The sequence below is a fragment of the Danio aesculapii genome, chromosome 17 (genome assembly GCF_903798145.1).
Source record: "Danio aesculapii chromosome 17, fDanAes4.1, whole genome shotgun sequence".
Classification (NCBI taxonomy): domain Eukaryota; kingdom Metazoa; phylum Chordata; class Actinopteri; order Cypriniformes; family Danionidae; genus Danio; species Danio aesculapii.
In genome coordinates, this window is record NC_079451.1 from 35,195,322 (window position 1) to 35,218,184 (window position 22,863).

General features: G+C 35.5%; 1 protein-coding gene across 1 annotated transcript in view; it reads left to right on the plus strand.

The window, feature by feature from the left end:
- The window catches only part of adck1 (aarF domain containing kinase 1), a 244,118-nt gene that overhangs the window by 124,438 nt on the left and 96,817 nt on the right, over positions 1-22,863 (plus strand). The window contains exons 5-7 of the mRNA XM_056476927.1: positions 10,823-10,981; positions 15,331-15,489; positions 19,636-19,752. Of these exons, the coding sequence (XP_056332902.1) occupies positions 10,823-10,981; positions 15,331-15,489; positions 19,636-19,752 (435 nt within the window). The remainder of the gene's footprint in view (positions 1-10,822; positions 10,982-15,330; positions 15,490-19,635; positions 19,753-22,863) is intronic.

Below are 22,863 nucleotides of genomic sequence, written 5' to 3' on the forward strand. Positions count from 1 at the left end.
TTCACTGTTTCTTTGTAATTATTTAATTAAATTTTACTTAACTTGAATTTTTCTTTATTTTTATGCCACAGTGTCATTGGTCAGTAATTGACCAGTATGACAGCCTCTATAGTTCTAGTGTTAATAATGTGTCTCTACTGATACAGAGTATCATACAAGAGACATGATTGGTTTAAAATATTTTGTTATTATAAGCTTGTTGCTTGAAAGCCAATGAAATTCTTTTTTTTTTCTGTTATGAAACATGTTTGACCAATGAGGTTTGTTCTTGTGTGTGAAACAGGTGTTATTGAGCTTTTGTTTGTTCACAAAGTAATGTTTATGTGTGTTCTGTGTGAGGTATGAATGTCTTATGTTTGTTTAATTTTATTTACTTTTGTTTAATTTAATTTTATATTATTTATAATTTATAACTTATAATTTAACACAGCAATTATACTCTTTCAACAAAACCAGAAATGGTGTCGACTCAGGTAAAAGGTTCTGATTGGTTAAAGCAAAGATAGATAATTCTAAATACTGTAGGTATGTCAATGTGGGGTCATATCTGAGTCCAGATAGGGATGGAGACACAGTTCTTGGGTCAGATTGCCCGCAGACTATTCAGTATTTATCCCAGACCTGTGGAGCTGACCCCTCGGTTGATATACATACGGAAGAGAACAATCTGTTATACTTACTCAAGGTTGTTTCTTTGTACTCTTAGGTGTTGTATCAAACTGGTTAAAAACTAGTACAATCAGCATTTAGGCTGCTCTATTCGTACTACACGAAATCTGTCTTGCATAAAAAGTAAATCACTTTAAACCGAATTAACGCATAAAAAGAGCAGAATCACTTCAGGCAGTATTGACACGTATCAATAACAATAGGAACAGTTGTTTCTGGTGATCAAGCCCTGCAGTTTCACTCAAGAAGTCTCCATGACCTATGATCTGGTTTGGTGGCTTCTGAAAATAGAGTTTTGACAGACAAAGATGGGGACAAAGACACTGAACATTCCTAAATTAGGCACAGTTTTAACTTTATTCATTAGTAAAATCATTTCAAAGATTAAAAATTAAAATTAAAAATAAAATTAAATAAAAATAAAATTAATCCAGTAATCATATTAGTAAAGTACTGAAAAAAAAAAAAAAGATAAAGATTGATCCTTGCTGGAACGGGTTTGAAGACAGAAATTCGACCCAGTCACCTTATATCTTAAAAAATATGTAGTAAAATAATGTACTGTTATCATGACAAAGAAAAAAAGAAATTGGTTATTAGAAATTTGTTATTAAAACTGTTTAGAAATGTGTTGAAAAAAGTCTTCTCTTTCCGTTAAACAGAATTTTTGGAAATATACTAATAATTAGGGCTAATAATTCTGACTTTAATTATAAAAGTTAGGTTAATTCAACTTGACCATTCCAAGTTACAGTGGATTTACTCACTTTTTAAATTAAAGTCAACTTGTTGCTTTTATCGTAAGGGTTTACTTACTTTTTAAACTTATGTAACTTATCACTTTTTACAGTGCAAAGAGTAATGCAGAATTCTTCCTATAGTATCTTAGACTTTTAACTTATTGTTTTATAAAGCAATGCATTATCTCAATTTCATGTATAGCTAGAAATCAGCTATTTTTGTCAGTTCTATATGTCACACTGAAAAAAAAGTACCTGCATGGATATGGTGGTGTAATGAGAGTTTTTCCCAGAGATACGGTTGCGTAACTCATGGAGTGCAAGTGCTAGTCATACAGTTTATAGGAGAGTCGCCTCGGGAATGCCCAAAGGTCCCTTTGAGCAACTAACCATGGCCAGGTTTACATTAGCCTAATCAGACAAGTACGTAAGAGAATGAATCCATCTCTGACTAAAACACTGATTTTGGATCGATGTCACCAATCGTGTCCACTTGCTGAATCTGTTGTTGTTGTTGCTGTAAAACTGTTTTGTAAGGCTGGTTTGGTTTGGTGCACATGTAAAGGCCAAAAAGTTCCAAATGAGCTAAACAATAGTCTTGATCAAGTTTTGCACCAGAGTCATTTAACCCTGGAATAGCCAGAATTATGTAAATACTGAGCATAGTCGTGATTCCGACCATTCATATAAAACTATACTGAATGAAATGTGGTTTATTTATACACTAATTTCAAAAGGATCACATGCTTATGATTGATCACATCTGGTCCCGCATCAGGTTCACATATTGCGCCAATCAGATGAATACTCATTATAAATAACCAGAGTTTTCCACTTTAGTCATTTTCGTCTTGAAGAATCCCTACTCCACCCCTACTCCTCCCCCTTCTTCTAAAACGGCGGCAAGACAACCCAGTGGTTAACACTGTTGCCTCACAGCAACAATGCCACTGGTTCAAGCCCTTACCGGGACAGTCATTTCTGTGCGGAGTTTACATGTTCTCCCCGTGCTTGCGTGGGTTTTCCCCAGGTTCCCTGGTTTTCTCCCATCATCAAAGACATACAATAGAAGTAAATTGACTAATCCAAAGTGGCACCATAAGACAACTCTTAGCCAGTTTTATCTCTCAGCTATTTCTAACACGTTCACAAGCTCTTGAAATATTTTTGTCACATCATATTCACATTTAAAGCATCTATTGAGATATTACAATTAAATCTTTCAAAATCTGTCTTTATATTCTATAAAGTTGTTACCCTAAATTTATATATATATATATATATATATATATATATATATATATATATTTGTAATATAGCCTATGATTGTGAAGTTAATAGACCACCCCTTTTGTCCTTCAAGCGGTAGAGCAGTTTTTTTCACTGCAGTGAAAATGTTATATATGAAGGTTTGAAAGACATGTCTGAAGTAAAGTTGTGTTTTTGTTAGCAGAAAGTTGCTAGGCAACAGAGGCATGCATATTCACAGGCACATTAAAAAGTAGCGGGTACTGAACTTCAACTCTGAAATCTGGACTTTACTAGAACTTCTATGTTAATCTGCTTTGACACGTTGTAAAAGCGCTGTATGAATAAACATGAATTGAACTGAAATGCATGCAGTCATTTTGACCATTATGCCTATTCAAGTAGAAATAATCAGAACTAATTTGTGTTTTTGTCATTTTTATAAGATATCAATTTTAGAATGAAATGTATACACACATTGAGAAAATGTCAGGGTACTATATTTAGTTAGCAAAGTTATTAAATTACAACATTTAAAGGGCCATGAAACCCCCCTTTTTTGGTTCAAGTCTATCTATGATTTTTTTTTTAAAATGCTCCGAGATGAGCGTGGAGCACTGCGAGCAGAGGGAGGAGTAGGCGTGGCCGGCAGAGCGGGGGAATAAAAGGAGAGCAAAAAACTGTTGTCAGTTGGCTTACAAAATGAGACACGAAGCGTGAGGAGACACATGATTTTATAGTTTTCAAAGTTAAAATGCAAAGAAATAAACAGTAAGTAATTTAATGCCCTGCTACATTTGTTATTTGTAATTTCATACACACATAACCACAATTTGTTATATTACTATAAAAATAATCATGTTTATATAAACACTATAAATGAGGAGGACTCCTCTCCTCCTCAATCCCCTGGTCTGAGTGCAGACATAGTGGATAGCAGTGCAGCAGGTCTCTTGCCTGTCTATTTCAACCATTAGCCCTGCCGGTAATCTGGAGAATAGGCGAACACAGCAGCACAGATATAGGCGATGTGTCTGAATGGTAATGAACTCAACTGATAGCAACTGAACAAAAGACAAAGTCCGCCATTTTTCAATTCTCCTACAGCTCTCTCGACAAAAATGCTTTCTGCAAACCCCTGTAAGCATCGCAGGGAAAAAATATGCAACAAACCCTGTGGATCACGGAAACAAACACACATGACCCTGGCCGTGCGCGGTCGCGGTCTCACCCAGTCATTGGGTCTCACAACTTGGCAGGTCTGCGTTGCCTTTGGAAAGCTTGCTCTCATGAATAATTAAGAAGCTGGGTCTTCTTAATAGGATAAGAAAACTCAGCTATGAGTAATAATGATAAACCGATGCGTCATCACTCCACCAGAAGATACACATTACGATACACATTTTGATCCCGCCCATAAAATGATTTTAAACCCGGAAGATAAAATTAGCTGACAAAAGCTGTTATGAAACATGTTTGACCAATGAGGTTTGTTCTTGTATGTGAAGCAGGTGTTATTGAGCTTTTGTTTGTTCACTAATCAATGCTTATGTGTTTTCAGTGCGAGGTATTGATGTCTTAATGAGTTTTGAATAAGTGAATGATGACAGAATTTTTATTATGAGTTGATCGATTTCTTTACATGGTCTTGTAAAGTGGTTTCCATTTCAAATGGCAATATATTGTACAGCTATATACGTACTTATGTCAAGAATATAATGTTGTTTTTTTGTACTTAAATGTTTCAATTACTCTCTGTTATGCAAATTTGAGGGTGTTAGGCACATGTTTTTAGTGCTCTGCAAGGAACATAATTAATTATAATGAATATTTTGTACTGTATGGATGGACAGCCAAAGATCTCAAACTTAAGACCATAAAGTCAATGAGTTTGGCAGGTTAGTGATTTTAATGTTTAAGGGACATAAGTTGGCATAATAAACCAGATATTTTTGCCAATACAAGAGTTATGTTTGTAAAATAATTGGTGCTTATAGCTGTTATATGGACAGGATGTTTTGATCACAAAGTCTACACACATTTCCGCACTACTTCTGTGTTGTCTGTGAAATTGCGTACTGGGTTATTGCTGTGCAGTTATTTCAATGTGCCTGGCTATTACTGTGGTAGCACCTATTTCAGAAACATCTAACTACTGGCAGCAAGAGAAAATAAAACAAGCCATATTTTACATGATGGTCAGATGTCTGTCATAGAGTGGCTTTCTTACTCAAAACATGCAACATTTTTACAAAACACTATGAAAAATGATGGATCTTGAAAAGCCCTTTTATCTTTAGGGAACCCAAATTGGTTGTTCTATGGAATTATTACAACTATCAGACCTCACTAGACTGCCAAGAGATAGCATAAAAAAGGAATTCCTATGGTAATCACTGAAGCATGCAGTGAAATATGTCTTATTTGTTTCAAACAATTTGTATTTTCAGTGGTGACCGATCTACTGTAAATGCCTCTGATTGGCCTATGTTCAATGATTTTTCTAAAATGTTCAAACAATTATAAAAAAAAATGAACCTTTGTCTATTTTCTCAAAGACTTAGGTCAAACTGAGTATACAGAATTCTAAGGATTTAAAATTGTAATTTTAATTTTGACATTTCAGTGCAGTGGGATTTCCCCCCAACCCCCATTGTTTTGAGAATGTGGGGCATTTCTGTTCATTTTAGTGTCATGAAGTGTATCATGTATTTATAGTCTTGTTAACTCTGCCAGAAACTGGCAAATCTGAATCATGACACAAAGGAACTATTTTTAAACTGGTTGTGCCACTAAAGCCATCCCCTGTATCTCAGTATGTGTTATTCACAGCAGCTTTATGCTCTGTTCTTTTGCATGTAACTTGTAGTTATCACCCTGGGTGCTGTCCAGACGTCAACAGGCTGGATCAGAGCCATTATTTGCAGTGGAAATTTCTGGGTGAATGCATAAGGTGAGAAGTGACTGTTTCTAAATGGTCCTTCACCTGAGACGGCAGATTCTGGCATCCCGCCTCTGTCTCTATAGAGAACCAGAAAGCCGTACTATGCCACTCAGCTGACACTGATGGCAAAATTCCAACCTGGACCATGATGAAATCCACTAACTAGTCATCAGCCGTGCATTTTCTTAATTCCGTTTTTAGCCACTGCCAAATTGGCTTTGCCGGTTTTTGGACTCATTATGAAGAAATCAAAACCGTTAACGGAGATTAACTTTCCATTTATACAAATGTTTATGATTTTAGATTTTGGCTTTAAAAGAACTATGTCAGACCTGACAAGTGTTCACAATTTATTTAGTTAGTATATTGCTGTGTAGGAAATTAAGGTATAAGAATACAGTACTAGGTAACATTATGTAGATGTTAAGAAAGCCTAGGGCTATGCTTCTCACCATGCATATATCTTTTCTAAAACATAGTATAGTGTAAAAGTATGTTTATTACTAAGGGAACCAAAACAACCAAACAAAATTATATTTTAATTGAACACATACAGTACCTTTGCGTAAGGTACACCTGCAGTACTGTCCTATCTAGTATTGTGAAAAGGTAAAGCTGAAAATTGCCTGCAGGCGCATTTACTCTAACGCCACGGCGGCGACAAGCATGCCAGCAGAGGGGAACATATTGAAGTGTTAACATCTGTATATGCACCATTTAATCAAAGTACTGTATATAAATATAGTTATTATTGATCACTCTTAGCACTCCCAATGTATCATGGGTGCATAATCAACAAGCTCATCATATAAGACTCTAGGTTGGCATGAAGAATTCATGCAAATATTGGAGAGAGTGAGGTATTAGTATAATTTCACTTCCTATGGTTTTGATCTTAAGAAAAAAGCAATTCCCTCAAATGCAGGGAAAGGTGTCAGGGGATCCCAAAAAGTGACGAGTCAGCTGTGTTGTCTGAGATCTGAGTTTTTTGTGTATTTTAATGTCCTGGTTCCTTGTTGTTTGTATATTAGTATTTTTGTTAGTATTTTTTTTAGTTCTGAGAGTAAATGTCTTTGCACACTGAAGTCTTAAATTTTCATATGAATTTTATATGCAAAAAAAAAATCCTCATGTAAACCCTGCACTCTGAATCCGATGCAAAAAAACGCAAAACATTTTGGAATCAGTTCAAGGAGTGATACTTAGTTCTCCTTTCTCCTCCAAAGCAGAAAAATAAAGAGGAATATGCTACATATTGTGGTTATTTAATACTAGCCTACATAGAGATGAAGGAGAGTTCTCTTCCTTATCAAAGAGTTGCGCTACTATCATTATCCCAAATTGCAAAGTTTATTTCAGGAAATCAGTGGAATTTTGATACATTGCTTGTGATACTTCACACATTCACGAACGTAAGCAAATCCTAAACAGAGACTGCCAGTACCTATAGACATTATAGTAGATGGCAGCCGCGTTGACGTGTCGATGCAACGGATCGCAAACCATGCTTACTATTATAATGTCTATGGGCAGTACGTCACACACACACAAAGCAGCAGCAGGGGAAAGGTGCGCCAGACACTGAATCCAGCATATAGCTGTCCGCCACATTCTGTCTTTATTTTATGCGCTGTGTTTGTCATAAAGTTATCTGTGGCTCAAGTGACGGCATTTTTTATTTAGCTTTTCGCTTGTACTGTGGCTCTGAACTGTCAAAAGACCTATCCAATTGTATTTTCAGATGCGAAAAGTGAAAAAAATCAAACCCGGTTCGATTTTTTTTCATGACGGATGAAAGTTTCGGAGGCAGTGTGTCAATTCGATTCACACAAAGTGAGGTCGAATTTATTTTTTAACATGCAAAAATTACGGACAAAAATTTTAGATTCAGTGTGCGATAACCTTTATTTTTGCTAACATGAAAAGAATGTGTTAATATTAAAATAACAGCTCATTTAATGTTAATTGGGCAGTTTGTTAGATTATTAAGGGTAAAAATAGACCAACAACAAGGAATCGTACAATCCGGTTGTTAAAATCTACAAAAAACACTCTCCTCTCAGATCTTGACTGCACAAATCACATTAAATGAAATGCTGTTTTAATTTGAATGTGATATTTTAACGTTAGCAAGAGTTACTCTCAGAGCTGAAAATATACAAACAACCATTTGACCAGAACATTAAAACAAACAGGAAAAGCTCACCTCTCATATCTCAGGCAACATCGTTCCTGACTCTCATCTTCTCTAAACAGGAAGCAGAAGAGTTTGGCAGTTTTTCAATATGCGTTCTTCAGGGATCTTGCGTCCTCGTGTAATGTCATCATCAACCGCTAAAGTTCAGTTCCAAAACTTAAGACCACAAGAACGGAGGATGCATGAAAGTTCCCGGATGTGTTCTTGATATCGAGGATGCGTCTATGCAGACTTGAGAACAAAATTCACTTGAGGAGTCCCAAAAGTCATTGCGGCTGAGGCGGGAAGCGCAGCATTATATATAGATTTATTATTAAAGTTCAGAGATATAACTTATTTGTCTCAGGAGTTTCCTTAAATGAGACTGTGAAAGTAAACTTTGCCATGAAAATCTTTATAAAGGCATAAACACATTAAGGGTGTTTATTTGCTAAAATATGTATTAAAATGAGTTTTATTTGTATTGTGCAAACTATATTTGTAAGGTCTTTATGCATAGTAGATATTGTGAAAAGGGGGAAAACAATAAATCATTGTATAAATACGGTAATGTTTAAATAATTTTCTGTTAAAACGTGTGACAGTCATGTGACTATCAAAAAGAATGCAGCATCTCATTTCTCATAGGACGCGGTCTACCGAGTTCGTTCTTCTAAGGTAACTTAGCAAGAACGGCAAGAACTCCAGTACGCTCTCAGCGTTCTTGGAATTGAGAAAAAGCCTTTGTCACTTTTTGGGGTGCCTCAACACATTTCTATTGTGGTCTAGGCTTTTTGCAGCACATTTCTTTATTTGCATGTGTTGTGATTATTTATGTGCACATTGTTAAATTGATCATTTTTCTCAAATTCATGTTTCCACAGTGTACACGTGTTTTTTTATTTTAACTTGCAGCATTTTTGAGCTCCTCAGGCCACCATATTTCCTCCTTTATTCAAGCTGCAAAAGTGTAGTACTTCTAAATGAATGAATGAACCCATTTTACACAGCTTGTGAACAAGTAAAGCAAGCAGATGTAAAGGATGTGAAAGATTTTGTGGATGCTATGATTTTGATCATAATCTGTGTTTGGTACAATGTTACAAAGTGTGGTTATACCTTGTTTTGGCAATCACAGTAGTTCAGCAGGTTGAGAGTGGGTGGTCTTTTTTTTGCTTGTTCAAAGTTTTTTGGCCAATGTTTTCGAAACCAATTCCCCTGGAAGTGGTTGAAAGCGGGCATGCTCCAAATGCTTAATATGCCTTTTATTTCCCCTACTCACACTGTACTTCGGAGATTTGAAAAGAACAACCAAATTTGAGTTGACCTTCATCTGCTACTCTTTCCTCTGTTTGTGTAGATGTTGCCAGGTGACATTAATTGAGTAAAAGCTGGAATTTCTAGCACTCAGTGTTAAAAGGTCCAATGCATTTCATTTTTAGCAGCACATACATCCTTTTTGTTCCCGCAGGAGAAGCGAAACACATTTGGAAATTTGCTGTTTTAGAGCCGAGCAGCTTGATATTCCTTTTTTGAGTATTTATTTATGGTTAACTCCTCTTGTGCACACACAAATGAGAAATTTGTCACTTCCTCTTGGCATCCCCTTCCATTGCCCCTGTAGTGTCTGTGTTGAATATTCATTGCAGTTGGCATCGCAGTAAAAAAGTGGCATACTGATCAGTCATGCTATTTTTCACCAAATGCATTTACAAGATGCCCTGCTTACACCCTGCTCAACATAATTTCCCCCGCTGTTATAACTGAACTGGCAATTAAACGATTTGTTCCTTGTTGAAAATCATATTTCTTTGTAGACAGTATTTACATTTAGCAGAACACATTTTAGGGGAAACGTTGCAAAGAGAACTTTTCGATGCATTTGATTTGTTCAAGTTCAGATGGAAACAAAAAGGCTGAGTGTGGTATCAAAATTATTTGTTTGCACTATAAGTACAGCAGATTATATTAAATTCTATTCTATTCTAATCTATTCTATTCTGTTCTATCCTGTTCTATTCTGATCTGTTCTATTCTATTCTGTTTTTATTCTGTTCTCTACTATTCTCTTTTGTTCTATTCTATTCTGTTCTTTTCTCTTTTGTTCGATTATGTTCTATTCTATTCTGTTCTCTCTTGTTGGGTTCAATTCTATTCTATTCAATCACATTCAGTTCTATTCTATTCTGTTCTATTCTGTTCTCTTTTGTTCAATTCCATTCCATTCTATTCTATTCTATTCTATTCTATTCTATTCTATTCTATTCTATTCTATTCTATTCTATTGTTTCCGTTCTGTTTTGTTCTATTCTATTCTATTCTATTCTATTCTATTCTATTCTATTCTATTCTATTCTAGACAAAAACACAACAAAATCCTAACCTTTAAAAATGTAAATAAAAACAGAAGACTCCAAAAAAGCTTAGTTTCATTATTAGCTACTTTATTATTATTATTATTAGCTATTAGCTACATTATTAGCTATTAGCTACTTAGCTAAAATATAGTTTAAACATTATTTTTTACCAATATGAATACTTAATAAAGTATGACTACTTAGCACAGTATGAAAGTAACATTTGCATATTAGCCAATAATATTACTGAAATTAATATAAAATTGTAATAGAGATTTTTTACACAAGTAAATAAATAGATTCAAAGATGGTCTAAATATCTGCAAATTTCTGTGCACACAGATTCCCTGTGGTTCTGATTAACACATTATTATTATTATTATTATTATTATTATTATTATTATTATGACAATTATCATCTTCTTTTTTTCAAACTTCGAGGAACATAATTTTTTAAACGTTGATTTAAACAATTACAAAAAAAAAAGTTGATATCTGTGTGGCAGTTCCACACCTTCTACCTTCCTGAATTTGCCCCAGAGCGTACCGCAAGTTGCTTTGAATAATAGTGCCATTTAAACAACTGCCTGCTTGCTTTTCAGTGTCAAAACACCTACGGCATTCAGGTGTGATAGAGTTCTTGCCTCTTTTCCAGTTTTCTAACCTTTAAACAAAATTCCCTCCTCAGCTCAGCGATCTTTTCATCCAGTTTGACGAGAAACCTCACGGGGCCGCATCTCTCGCTCAGGTCCACAAAGCAGTACTTCCAGACGGAAGGACGGTGGCAGTGAAAGTACAACATCCCAAGGTCCAGCGCCAAAGCTCCAAGGACATTGTTGTGATGGAGGTAATTACCGAGGGAGCAGGGCTGCCGATGCCTGCCTTCTGATACCTAATTCACACGCTCTGTCATTGTCACACGCCCATGTATAGCTCGATTCGTCTGGGGGCCTATTCACCTCCCATTAGTGCTTAAAAAATAGAATCCATCATTCAAGCTACAGTTTTATTCATTTATTTGATCGCAAATAACCATTTGTCCATGCGCCTACAATTTCGTTTGTATCACATATAATTACTCTATTACGCCTAGGTCTTGTTTAGTGATTTGGGCTTCAGGTTAAAGGGGTCCTATCAGGGGCATTGCTAGATGTAAAACTCTACTGGAGCACACCTCCCCCTCCAAAAAATAAATAAATAATAATAATAATTTATATATATATATATATATATATATATATATATATATATTATTATATTATATATAATAACAGTATTATTGTTATTATACAATTATTATTCTAAAGAAATAACAGAAATTAACCCTAAATGTAATTGGGAAATAATCTAAAGACACGACTGGAGTGATGCTAAGAAATCTTTTGCATAAATATACATTTTATTACAATGAAATTCTGTAGACAACTCTATAGAATACAAAAAAAAGGTGTTTATAGACTTATCAGTTGTGTGTTGTCTTACACCCGACTCATGGCAGAATCACCATCATATTATTTAGACTTAGTTTTGTCGACTTGCAAAACTCACTGCGTGCCGACACCTCCGTATAAAAGACTGTTACACTGGCTATTTTTTCGGCGTGCATGTTCACTACCGGGACTTACACCGGGAGCAGAGCAGTGCGTCAAGCAGGAGCGGTGCGTGAGGCGCGCGGGTATATATTTTTTTTCTGTGCACATGCTCCATTCACTTTTTGATTAAACTACATTGCTTTCATCAGCGTTGGTTCGGTTGCACATAGAGAATAACGTCTTTATTCTGGGATTACCACTCTTAGTAAATACACTTGCATATAAAGTAAATTGTATCTCAAAGCATTTACTGGGGCATTATTATGGTTTTTACACTTGTAACATGTGTATTTTGCTGTTTGAGTATGAAAAAGATCTGAGAAGTTAGAAAGCACAATGTTCATTGTACAGTGATTTATTCTTTATGTATCATTAAGTACTTATTCTGAACTTTTTGTTAAAAGGAAGACCTAGGAATTGAAACTAGTTTCACTCAAGGGGTTGAGCGCTGGTTAAGTTGTGTTAAGGCTGATTTATACTTCTGCGTCAAGCGCACGCGTATGCTCCGACACAGCCTTCGCACGGTCGCATAGCCCTCGCCGTGACTGGCACAGACGCAGGTGCGCACCTCTCAAAAAATTTAACTACACGTCGCAACGATGCGTAGCACAAGCTCTGTGATTGGTCAGCTTGGTAGTGCTGACGAGTGTGGGTGGGACAGAGAGCTGTGCAAACCTGTCGGAGCGAGCGTTTACAAGTGTCGAGTTCCGTGAAGGAGCTCCAGGTGGAAAGTTTTGTTTTGTGTTTACCTTATCATTAGTTGTTTCACGTCCGCCGGTTCCTGCCTCTGAATGAGCGAGTTTAAACCACTTGTACATTAAAGTAGCGTAAAGAAAAAAACAGAACACCAGTGAAGAAACACGACACAGAGAAACAAAAAAGCCTTACTGCCAGCTAGCATTTCGGAAGTGTTATTGCAGAACGACACAAACAGCACGCAGAAGTATAAATGCACGGCAATTCGCAAGGCATGTGCCGTGGGTCACGCCGATTACTTGACACAGAAGAATAAACCAGGCTTTAGTAGTGTGTTACTGTCATCTCACGTTAAAAAATACTATATATACTTTATACTGTATTTATTACAGTGTTTACAACAATTTAATGAATGCTGCATAATACTCTAATAGCTGATAAACTAATAAATACTGTAGTATACTGGTCTATTGTACTGTCCAATACAAACTACTTTATTGGGAAATTAGTTTATGAGGGACATTCTACCAGAAACGTACGTTATCTGTCCCTGAAATAAAAGCAGTGAATAAATAGTATTTCATCCTAAAAACAATCTAAAGTAGACTGATGGTTGATTTTTATGAGTTGTTTTATTATGCTTTAATAAAAACACTTTACAAATGTACAAACCCTGTCAATGTCATTGTCCTCAGCCCAATTGAACCTACAGCTTTAATAGTTTTGTTATGCTAAAAACTGTTATTTAGAAACAAATACTTCAGAAACCGCAAGTTTAAGATGTTATTCACGTCAATTGATTAAAAACATAAAATTATCAATAAATTCTACAAATAAATACTACAAATATGTAATAAATTTACAATTGTCCCCATGTTTTGGTCAGTCTTGTCACGTTTGCAGTACATTAAACATAAAATGTTTGACTCGGCCATGATTCAGAAGTGACACCATCATTATGACATCATTTGCCGGAGAAGAAGCTGACAGTGATCAAGGATGCGTTCTATCATTGAATTGTATGATTTTATTCTTGTTTTTGTATGATTTTTTTGAGGACGACAAGCTTAAGTCAGGCCCTGTTACATTTTTTTATAAGTTTAAATCTATGTTTCTTGTAGAAAGTCCCATATTACTATAATTGTTGTATTACTACAGCAACTATATAATCACCGCTATTCATTCAAGTGTTTTACTATAGTATGGCTCAAATAAACTAATAGTATTTACTTTAAATTACTACTGTATAGTTTTTTGGAGACACGGTAGCTCAGTGGTTAGCACTGTCACCTCACAGCAAGAAAGTTGCTGGTTTGAGTCCTGGCTGGGTCAGTTGGCATTTCTGTATGGAGTTGGCATGTTCTCTCCATATTTGTATGGGTTTCCTCTGGGTGCTCCGGTTTTCTCCGCAGTCCAAAGACATGCGGTGCAGCTGAATTGAATAAGCTAAATTGGCCGTAGTGTTTGTGTGTGAATGCAAGAGTGTATGGGTGTTTCCCAGTGCTGGGTAGAAGGGCATCCGCTGCGTAAAACATGCTGGATAAGTTGGTGGTTCATTCTGCTGTGGCGACCCCTGATTAATAAAGGGACTAAGCCGAAAAGAAAATGAATGAATGGATCATTAAGTACTTATTCTGAACTCTTTATTATAGGGAAAACCTAGCAATTTAAACTAGTTCCATTCAAAGGCTTAAGCGCTGGTTAAGTTGTGTTAGTAGTGTTACTGTCATCTCACATTAAAAAATACTATAGTAAGTTATAGTAAATATTATAGTGTATTTTAAACCATACTATAGTACAGTGTATTATACTGTATATATTATAGAGTTTACAAAAATTTGTTAATAAATGCTGCATAATACTCTAATACAGTGTTCCTGGAGGACCACCAACAGTGCATGTTTTGTCTGACACAGCCATTATAGGTTCATTTCAGTCTTTTAATGAGCTGATGATCTGAATCAGGTGTGTTTGGAGACATGAAAAATGTGCAGAGCTAGTGGTCCCCTAGGAACATGGGTGAGAAACACTGCTTTAATATCTGATAAACTAATAAATACTGTACTATAACCCTACTGTCAACTTCATCAAATGAAATGAGTGTAGTCAACTCAAAATTTACAAAAAGTTAATTCTACTCATTTGAAAAGAGTTTTGAACTTAGCGTTGAAGGTAATGAGTGAATTAAATACCTCATTACTTCAACTTAAATGGAGTAAGTTCACAGTACTCATATAGATTAGTGTCTTAGACACAAGCTGTAAAGGCACCAACCTCTTCTGAAAAGGAGGCAGGGAGCAGCAGCTCATTTGCATTTAAAGAGACATACATGAACAGTATTTTTGCTTCCACCAAAAGGAGCATTTATAGCATGGTACTATGAGTTAAAACTTCAAATACACATTCTGGGGACTGAGATCTGAGACTTAGGGTACCTAATGTCTTATTCAGTTGTACAAATTTCTTTGCAGATATTATACTGTGGTTAGCACATTTCAGATAAACAGTTTTCTTCATTCATTCATTTTCTTTTTGGCTTAGTCCCTTTATTAATCAGGGATCACCACAGTGGAATGAACCGCCAACTTATCTAGCATATGTTTTTACGCAGGGGATGCTCTTCCAACCGCAACCGCAACACTGAAAAACACCCATATACACACCTGCATTCACACACATACATGACGCCCTATTTAGCTTATTCAGTTCACCTATATTGCATGTCTTTGGACTGTGGGGCTCGAACCAGCAACCTTCTTGCTGTGAGCCGATCGTGGTACCTACTGCGCCACCGCGATGCCCACAGTTTTCTTCTTGTCAGGGAATTCCAGATTGCTATTTTAAGGTTTACTTTTGTAAATTGCAAAATCAAATAAAAATAACTATAGCCTACTATGTTTGTTTTCAGTTTCTCCTTCAGGTTGTCCACTGGTTGTTTCCTGACTTTGCCTTTATGTGGCTGGTAGAAGAGGCCAAGAAGAACATGCCCCTGGAGCTGGACTTCCTCAATGAGGGCCGCAATGCTGAGAAAATAGCAGACATGCTTAAGCAGTTCAGCTTTTTGAAGGTTTGTGAAAGTATGGGTTTAAAAACAGGGTATCCGCAGGATCTTAAAAGTATTAAGTATTAAAAGTTGATAAATTAATTATGAGAATTTTAAGACCCTTAATAGGTATTAATAAGTCTTAATCATGTTTTTATGTGGTCTTAAACTTTGTTAAAGCATTATCCAAAGCGTTTCACTTCAAAAAAAGCATGAATATATTTATTTTCCTCGTAATATTAACAATGGCACGCTCAATCCACACAGTTGGTTTGGGCCAGGGCACATCCAGCCAAGCTCCTTCGTCCAGGTGATGTCACGTAATTTGCGACAGACTCGGGAAGGTGATGTGTAGCTCTTCACATGTAGTGAAACCATAGAGCGAAACAGATGGAAAAATAGGAAAATGTAAGTTTGCGTACTCCTGGTTGGAGAAAGACGAGTTTAAACCTGTTGCTGAAACAGCCGCGTAATTTATTCTTCCAAGCTTTGTTTCTTCAGAGCTTATCTGAGTTCTGTTGCATGGTTGTGCTCCATTGATTTATTAAAACTTCAACTGTTTATTAACAACTGTTTATTAAGTTAAAGGTTTGATACTGATTAGAAGTTTGGGTGGCGATGACGTTTTAAAATATTTTGAGGTCTTTAAAAAGGTATTGAAATTACCTTTAGGATTCCTGCATATACCCTGAAAAAGCATGTAGAAGATGCCTCTTGTTAATATTCATGTTCAGGAGCAGTTGGTCAAGCCTTTGCTTATGTATATATTAACAGCGTAATTACACGTAAATCCACACCAAAACAGTCCATCCTGGTGGTCTTGGCCCAATTAACCTTGGAGGGGTTCAGCTAATGTAAGAAAGTAATTATACCCAACAGAACAATGAACCAAGTGGTATCGTAACAAATAGCAGCAGTGTCCGATTCTGTTCATCTAAAATATTGTCTAATTGCTCTTCTTTAATGAAACCTCCATTCCCACATTAACAATATTTTATGTTTTCTATATCAGCAGGAATGATGACTATGTGTGTGTGTAATAGCAGCTACAGATAAAGCTACAATCTGACTTGTATAGCTTTTTTAAAATGATAATGTGCATCTTTATTTTTTTCCATGTATGCCTTTTCTTATCCTAAAGTGCACATATAAATAGGTGAATGGAAACATAGCTATTGTAATTATTTTATTTCCATTCTCCAAGCAATACAATTATCTACAGATCTGAAAACACTGCTAATGTCTATATATATATATAGTTTGCCAGCGGCCTTCAGGATAAAAATCAGTTGCTCACTTTCGTTTGGAACAACTCTTGAGTAGTGTGCCCTTCAAGGCTGCGCGAATACAGTGAAAAATGAATGAAAAACTCATATTTCAACAGACTTCAGCACTATAAAGCAAAAAGCTCAGACTTTTTGACATTTCAACATCTTATTCTTAGGGTTTTGTCAACTTTAAGTGAAGCCGGTCACATTGGAAGTCCCACTAAAGCGGCGTACTAGCTTGCACTTTTTCGTACTGTCTCAGCTAGACTCCATGTATCAGACTACCCTTGTATTCCTACCCAGCAAGAAGACTTTGCAAGGTAAATAATCTGTCATAACAACTGCCAAATGCTTCCAGGCAAGTCCCCTTTTCATTTTTAATGAATAACAAAGAGACCTGGCTGGCCCTGCGGGGTAATGAGAATTGCCTGGGTTTACACCCGCAGATTTGTGCTTCTAATGCACACTATTAGCTCTGTCAAAACGTTTGACAGCGAAGCACAAGCCGCCATGTCAGGAATAAATCCCCAGCTCTCTGCATCAGACTCTCGCCCTGTAAAACAAGCGTGATTATACAGCGGCGGTGGCACAGCGGAGTCACAGGCAGTTCAGAGCATGTGGCTGCTTCACAAGGCAGACACTGAGCTGAAAAACGGCTCTGTTCATGTGGTGGTAACGCAGGGATTTTTTTATCATTGACATTTGTTTGATAAAAAGAGTGAAGAGGAACTAGGCTCAGAGTGTTGCCGGAGGTGGTGGCAAAAGCCAGGCCTTTGTATCAGGTGGAGGGAAGCTATCAATGAAAACAAATATCACTAAATCTCCCCCATTATATGGAGAAAGTTTTTTTAATTAGTGCGACGAGTTAGTAGCGAGATGCACAAGATAAGCTGTGATGTTCAGGAAAAAAAAGCCGCTGTGGAAGGGCAAGGTCATCTGAAGCATCAAGAAAAAACCTGCTGCTTTAAGCTTTATGTGCAGATTATAGCTAATTCTCAGCGTCTGGCATTATCCGTCACGGGGAGACTTGCTGGAGTTCATTTTCTTTATGCCATCGTCAGGAAGTACAGATAGTGATTCTCACCAGGACTCTAATTGGTGATTGTGGTGTGGCTAGAAATACTGTTTGGTCACAGTGCAATGTTTTGCCATTTGTTTATCAAGTATTTCCTGGACTTTTTTTTAAATTTAAACTACGTTTATGTATTGATTGTAATTGTAATGTTTCAAACTCCCAGCAGAACCAGATTTAAGTTGCACATTTTTAAGAGCTTAACATTAAAAAGCTTATCTCCCCAGAAACTGGATAGCAACACTCTGCAATGCTAACAAAACATTTTAGTAACTGCATAGAAACTTTTTATTTTATTTTATTTTATTTTATTTATTTATTTATTTATTTATTTATTTATAATAGAATAGAGTTGTATAGCAGCACCAGAAAACACCAAATTAACCTGTTCAATTACATTATATTCAAGTTTATTGTTATTGCGCTTTTCACAATAATTATTTTCAAAGCAGCTTTACAAAAGATGCACATTATTAAATTACAATCCAATTCACATAAGTTAAGGTTATTTGTAGAGCCAGACAGAATCTGCTGACATTTTTTGCTATTTCTGCGCAGAATATTGTAAAAAATCTGCGGATTTATGTCAAATGATTTTGGGTGTATCGTAACTAAAAGCTTAATATGTTCAATAAAAAATTAGACATTTGAAACTTTTATTTAATGTTTGCAATGCAAATCCTATTTACATATATATGTATGTGTGTATATATATGTATATATATATATATATATATATATATATATATATATATATATATATATATATATATATATATATATATATATATAGCGAAATTACTGATATATATATATATATATATATATATATATATATATATATATATATATATATATATATATATATATACGTATACATACACAATGCAAATCGATCTGTTTATTTGGTAAAAGCAAGTCTCTCATATAATATATATCTTCTATATATCTACTAAAAGACAGAAAATATTACTTTACACACTATATTGTAAGTAAATCATATGAACGTTTTCATATTAGTCAGTGATATTACTGAAATTATTTTAAGAACTGAATAAATATAAATTTACACACATTTACACACAACTAAATGAATATTCTCAATGATGGGCTTAAAATCTGCGGATTTCTGCGCTTGCAGATTCCATGTGGGCCTAGTTATTAGTTACCATAAATATATTAGCTACTATCACCACATTTAAGTTGCACATCGCATTTTAAAGAGCTTATCATTAAAAAGCTTATGTCCCCAAAAAACCACAAAGCAACACTCCCTTAAAATATAAAACCAGATAATAACACTCTGCAATGCTTACAACAAAAATTTAGGAACTGTATATCAACTATTTATTTATTTATTTATTTATTTAATTTTTATTTATTTATTTATAATAGAATACAGTAGTATAGCAGCACCATTAAAAAATACCCCAATAAACTACTGTACAAAAGGCCAGCATTTATAGTTGTTTAAAACAGATGTATGATGACCATATATAATTAACTCTCAGTCTTAGATTATATTGGGAGGAAAAAACAAGCTGATCAACCGCTGACAGTCATAAAAAGGCCTCCACAGGGTCCAGACCTAAACATTACATAGAACAAACAAGTGAAAAGAGAAATGTGAAATGTGCAGAGTTGCGGCGCATAAAGACCAAGATTAAGAAACGCTGGCGATTCATTGTGTTTTTAGGAATTATTTTGGCATTTTTATAAAAGTAATTCTTATGACTTCCTGCCTAGAACTAATAAAGTAAAATTACTTGCCCACTTTCTTCCTTTAAAAAGATTTCTTGCTGAAAATAAATGATGTTCATTTTCTTCCAGATCCCGAAGATTCATTGGGATCTTTCCACCAAACGCATTCTGACCATGGACTTTGCAGAGGGCGGTCAGGTCAACGACCGGGAGTACATGAGAAGACATGGCATCAATGTCAATGAGGTTAGATATACATTCTTATCTCTGCATAACTGTAAAACACAGCCTCGGTTTCTTCCAACAAATGACACGTGTTACAACTCCACCACTCAAGATCGCTTAATCAGTAATTTCGCTATGCCGATGTTAATTTGAGCATGGAAAAGTGCTTGCGAATGCTAATGAAGCAGTCACGTTTCTTGCGACGTTTGATGCCGTGGCTTCTGGAAGCTTTGAAGACGTTTCTCGTTGCCCTGTTCCGTGAAACTCTGACACCGCTGAAATGGAGCCTGCTTGGTTTGATGAATTATGCCTCTCAAATTTCATTTCATTTTTCTAGCCCTTAGCAGATGAGCACTAAATTAAATCAGGCTCTTTTTCATATTTATATCACAGACTGTTTTTCTGTCGCGGCTGCAATTTATTCTACTCCGCCACTTTTGTCAGCACAAGGGCTCGCCGCGAGATCGAGCGCCTTTTTAATTTTGCACTTTGGTTAAGGTGACTCCCGTCTCAGGGTGAATGCGTTTACACACAATGGCTTCAGTTAGAATGGAGGCCCTACAGAGTGAGCTAATCTGTAGTTATGCGGGGCCAGGGGACAGCAGAGAGACGAATAAACTGAGATTCTCATGAGGTCAGGAGAATAACAGAGGAACGGATGCTAATGGACTATTGATCGATGAGTCTGGGCTCTTCACACGAGGATATTTTACGTCAAGATTGCCACTGCATTATCACTTTCATGTTCTTTGATGATGGTGGAATAGAGTAGAGTTATTACTTTTTGTCAGCTAGCTGGGTATTTTTTTTTTAGCTGGGAGTTTTTTTTTTTTAATTAATGCACAAAAAAAGATAAGTAACGTTCACACACTTTGTACTTGTATGTATGTATGTATGTGTGTGTATATATATATATATATATATATATATATATATATATATATATATATATATATATATATATATATATATATATATATATATATATATATACACACACATACATACATACAAGTACAAAGTGTGTGAACGTTACTTATCTTTTTTATATATATGTGTGTATATGTGTATATATATCTACATAGGAATCGCTATCAGAACATCAGTTTTTTTTTAATGTTAACTTACACTAACCCCAACTCTAACCCTAACCCCAACCTAATAGTCTACTTATAATCTAATGAGAATTAGTTGGCATGTAGATGCAATTTAACTTAAATTCAACAAACAGACCATCAAAATAAAGTGTTACCTTTTTTGGCAACATATAATTTTAATTGAAATCATTGAATCCTTCTATTATTTTTTATATTCCTGAACATGTTAGTCGATGAATAAAACTGTTCAATAAAACCGTTTTGTCTGAATGCACCAAATTGTCCATATTAACTATGAGAAATAGGTCAAAATTTTCATAATGGGGTGAACTCAATTATTATGTGTATATATATATATATATATATATATATATATATATATATGTATATATATATATATATGTATGTATGTATGTATGTATGTATGTATGTATGTATGTATGTATGTATGTATGTATGTATGTATGTATGTATGTATGTATGTATGTATGTATGTCTGTATGTATGTCTGTATGTATGTATGTATGCATGTATGTATTTATGTATGTATACATGCATGTATGTATGTATGTTTGCATGTATATATGTATGTACTGTATGCATTAATGAATGCACAAAATGGAGAAATATTAAAAAAATATATATTATTTAATATTTTAAATAATAATATCTATAATTTGATTATTTTATACACATAATATTAACAAAATTAACTAATAATAATTATTTTATAATATTAATACAATTATATTAAATAGGAAAAAATATTAAATACAATTTTAATAGAGGAAAAATCAAGAGAAAATATTTTAGGGAAATTTTACATTTTGCTGAAATTTTGTATATGTTTTTTGTTGTTGCAACATCTCATTTAATTTGACTCATTCATTTGGATCCTTCTATTATTTTTTCTATTCCTAAACATGTTAGTCGATGAATAACATCACTTTTGTTCGAATGCATCAAATTGTCCATATTCACTGTGAGATGGATAAAAATATTCCTTTTCAAAAGGGGGTGTACTTATGAATGCAAACTTCTAGTCTCTAGCAAGTTCTAGTCTCCTCATAACAGTATCTATAAACAATGATGCTCCATCCCATTCACCGAAGTATCACATTTTGTCCCGTTCAATATTTTTGTTATTTCACAAGCAGCTTCCTTCATCATTTCTCCAGATTTCATGCATCGCTCTTCCATGCAAGAGAGAAAGATATGAAAAGCGCCAGCGAGAGCGATGATGAGTTGGTTAGAAACGCAGAGCGAGGAAAAGACTGCGTCCACTGAAAGCCGTGCGAACGCGCCGGCTTTTGTTAAATGACTAAATGGGATCATTTTAGCACCTGCTTTGTTTGTGTCACTCTGTCATTATATTTCCTCCGACCTGTTTTGTCTGCCTGAATTAATATGCACGTTTGCTGCCAGTTTGTTTTGCAAAGCTCGCCGAGGCTTTAAACGGCAACCTTTCCTTATCGTTGTACACCCAGGCATCAGTGAGCCTGACAGACGGGTAAACACGGCCTGAAACCGCTCTCATAAGCCACCGAGCCGTGCTTAAAGGGCACCGCACACCTTTGAAAGACGGAGGAGGGAACGGTCGGCACATCAAGCATTTATCACACTCCCCTCTCGCACGTACACACGAGTGCACATAACATTTATTTCCCTTTACGCAGTGTCACACACAACCACCGCTTGGATTTCTCCTGCCAAGACATGGTTCTTTTTCTTTGCAGATAGCCGACTGGGTTATGGTCGGCACTGATTAACCGATTGGTACAGTGTGGCAAAGAAAATGGCGTACAAATTTTATGCAGAGCTTGAAAACGCAATCAAAGGGCTCGGTTCATCAGACTCATTTGGAGTGGAGCAATTTAGCGAGCGCTTCCGCTTATATTTCCCCTCTCCCATTTTAATGTGCCGCGGGTGTGTTTAAGAGGGTTTTAGAGGTACGGGGGAATGAAAGTGATCGTGGTATTAGCAAGCGTGCCACGTGGTCTCTCAATGGGGCTTTGCTAAAGAGACGCTCTCCATT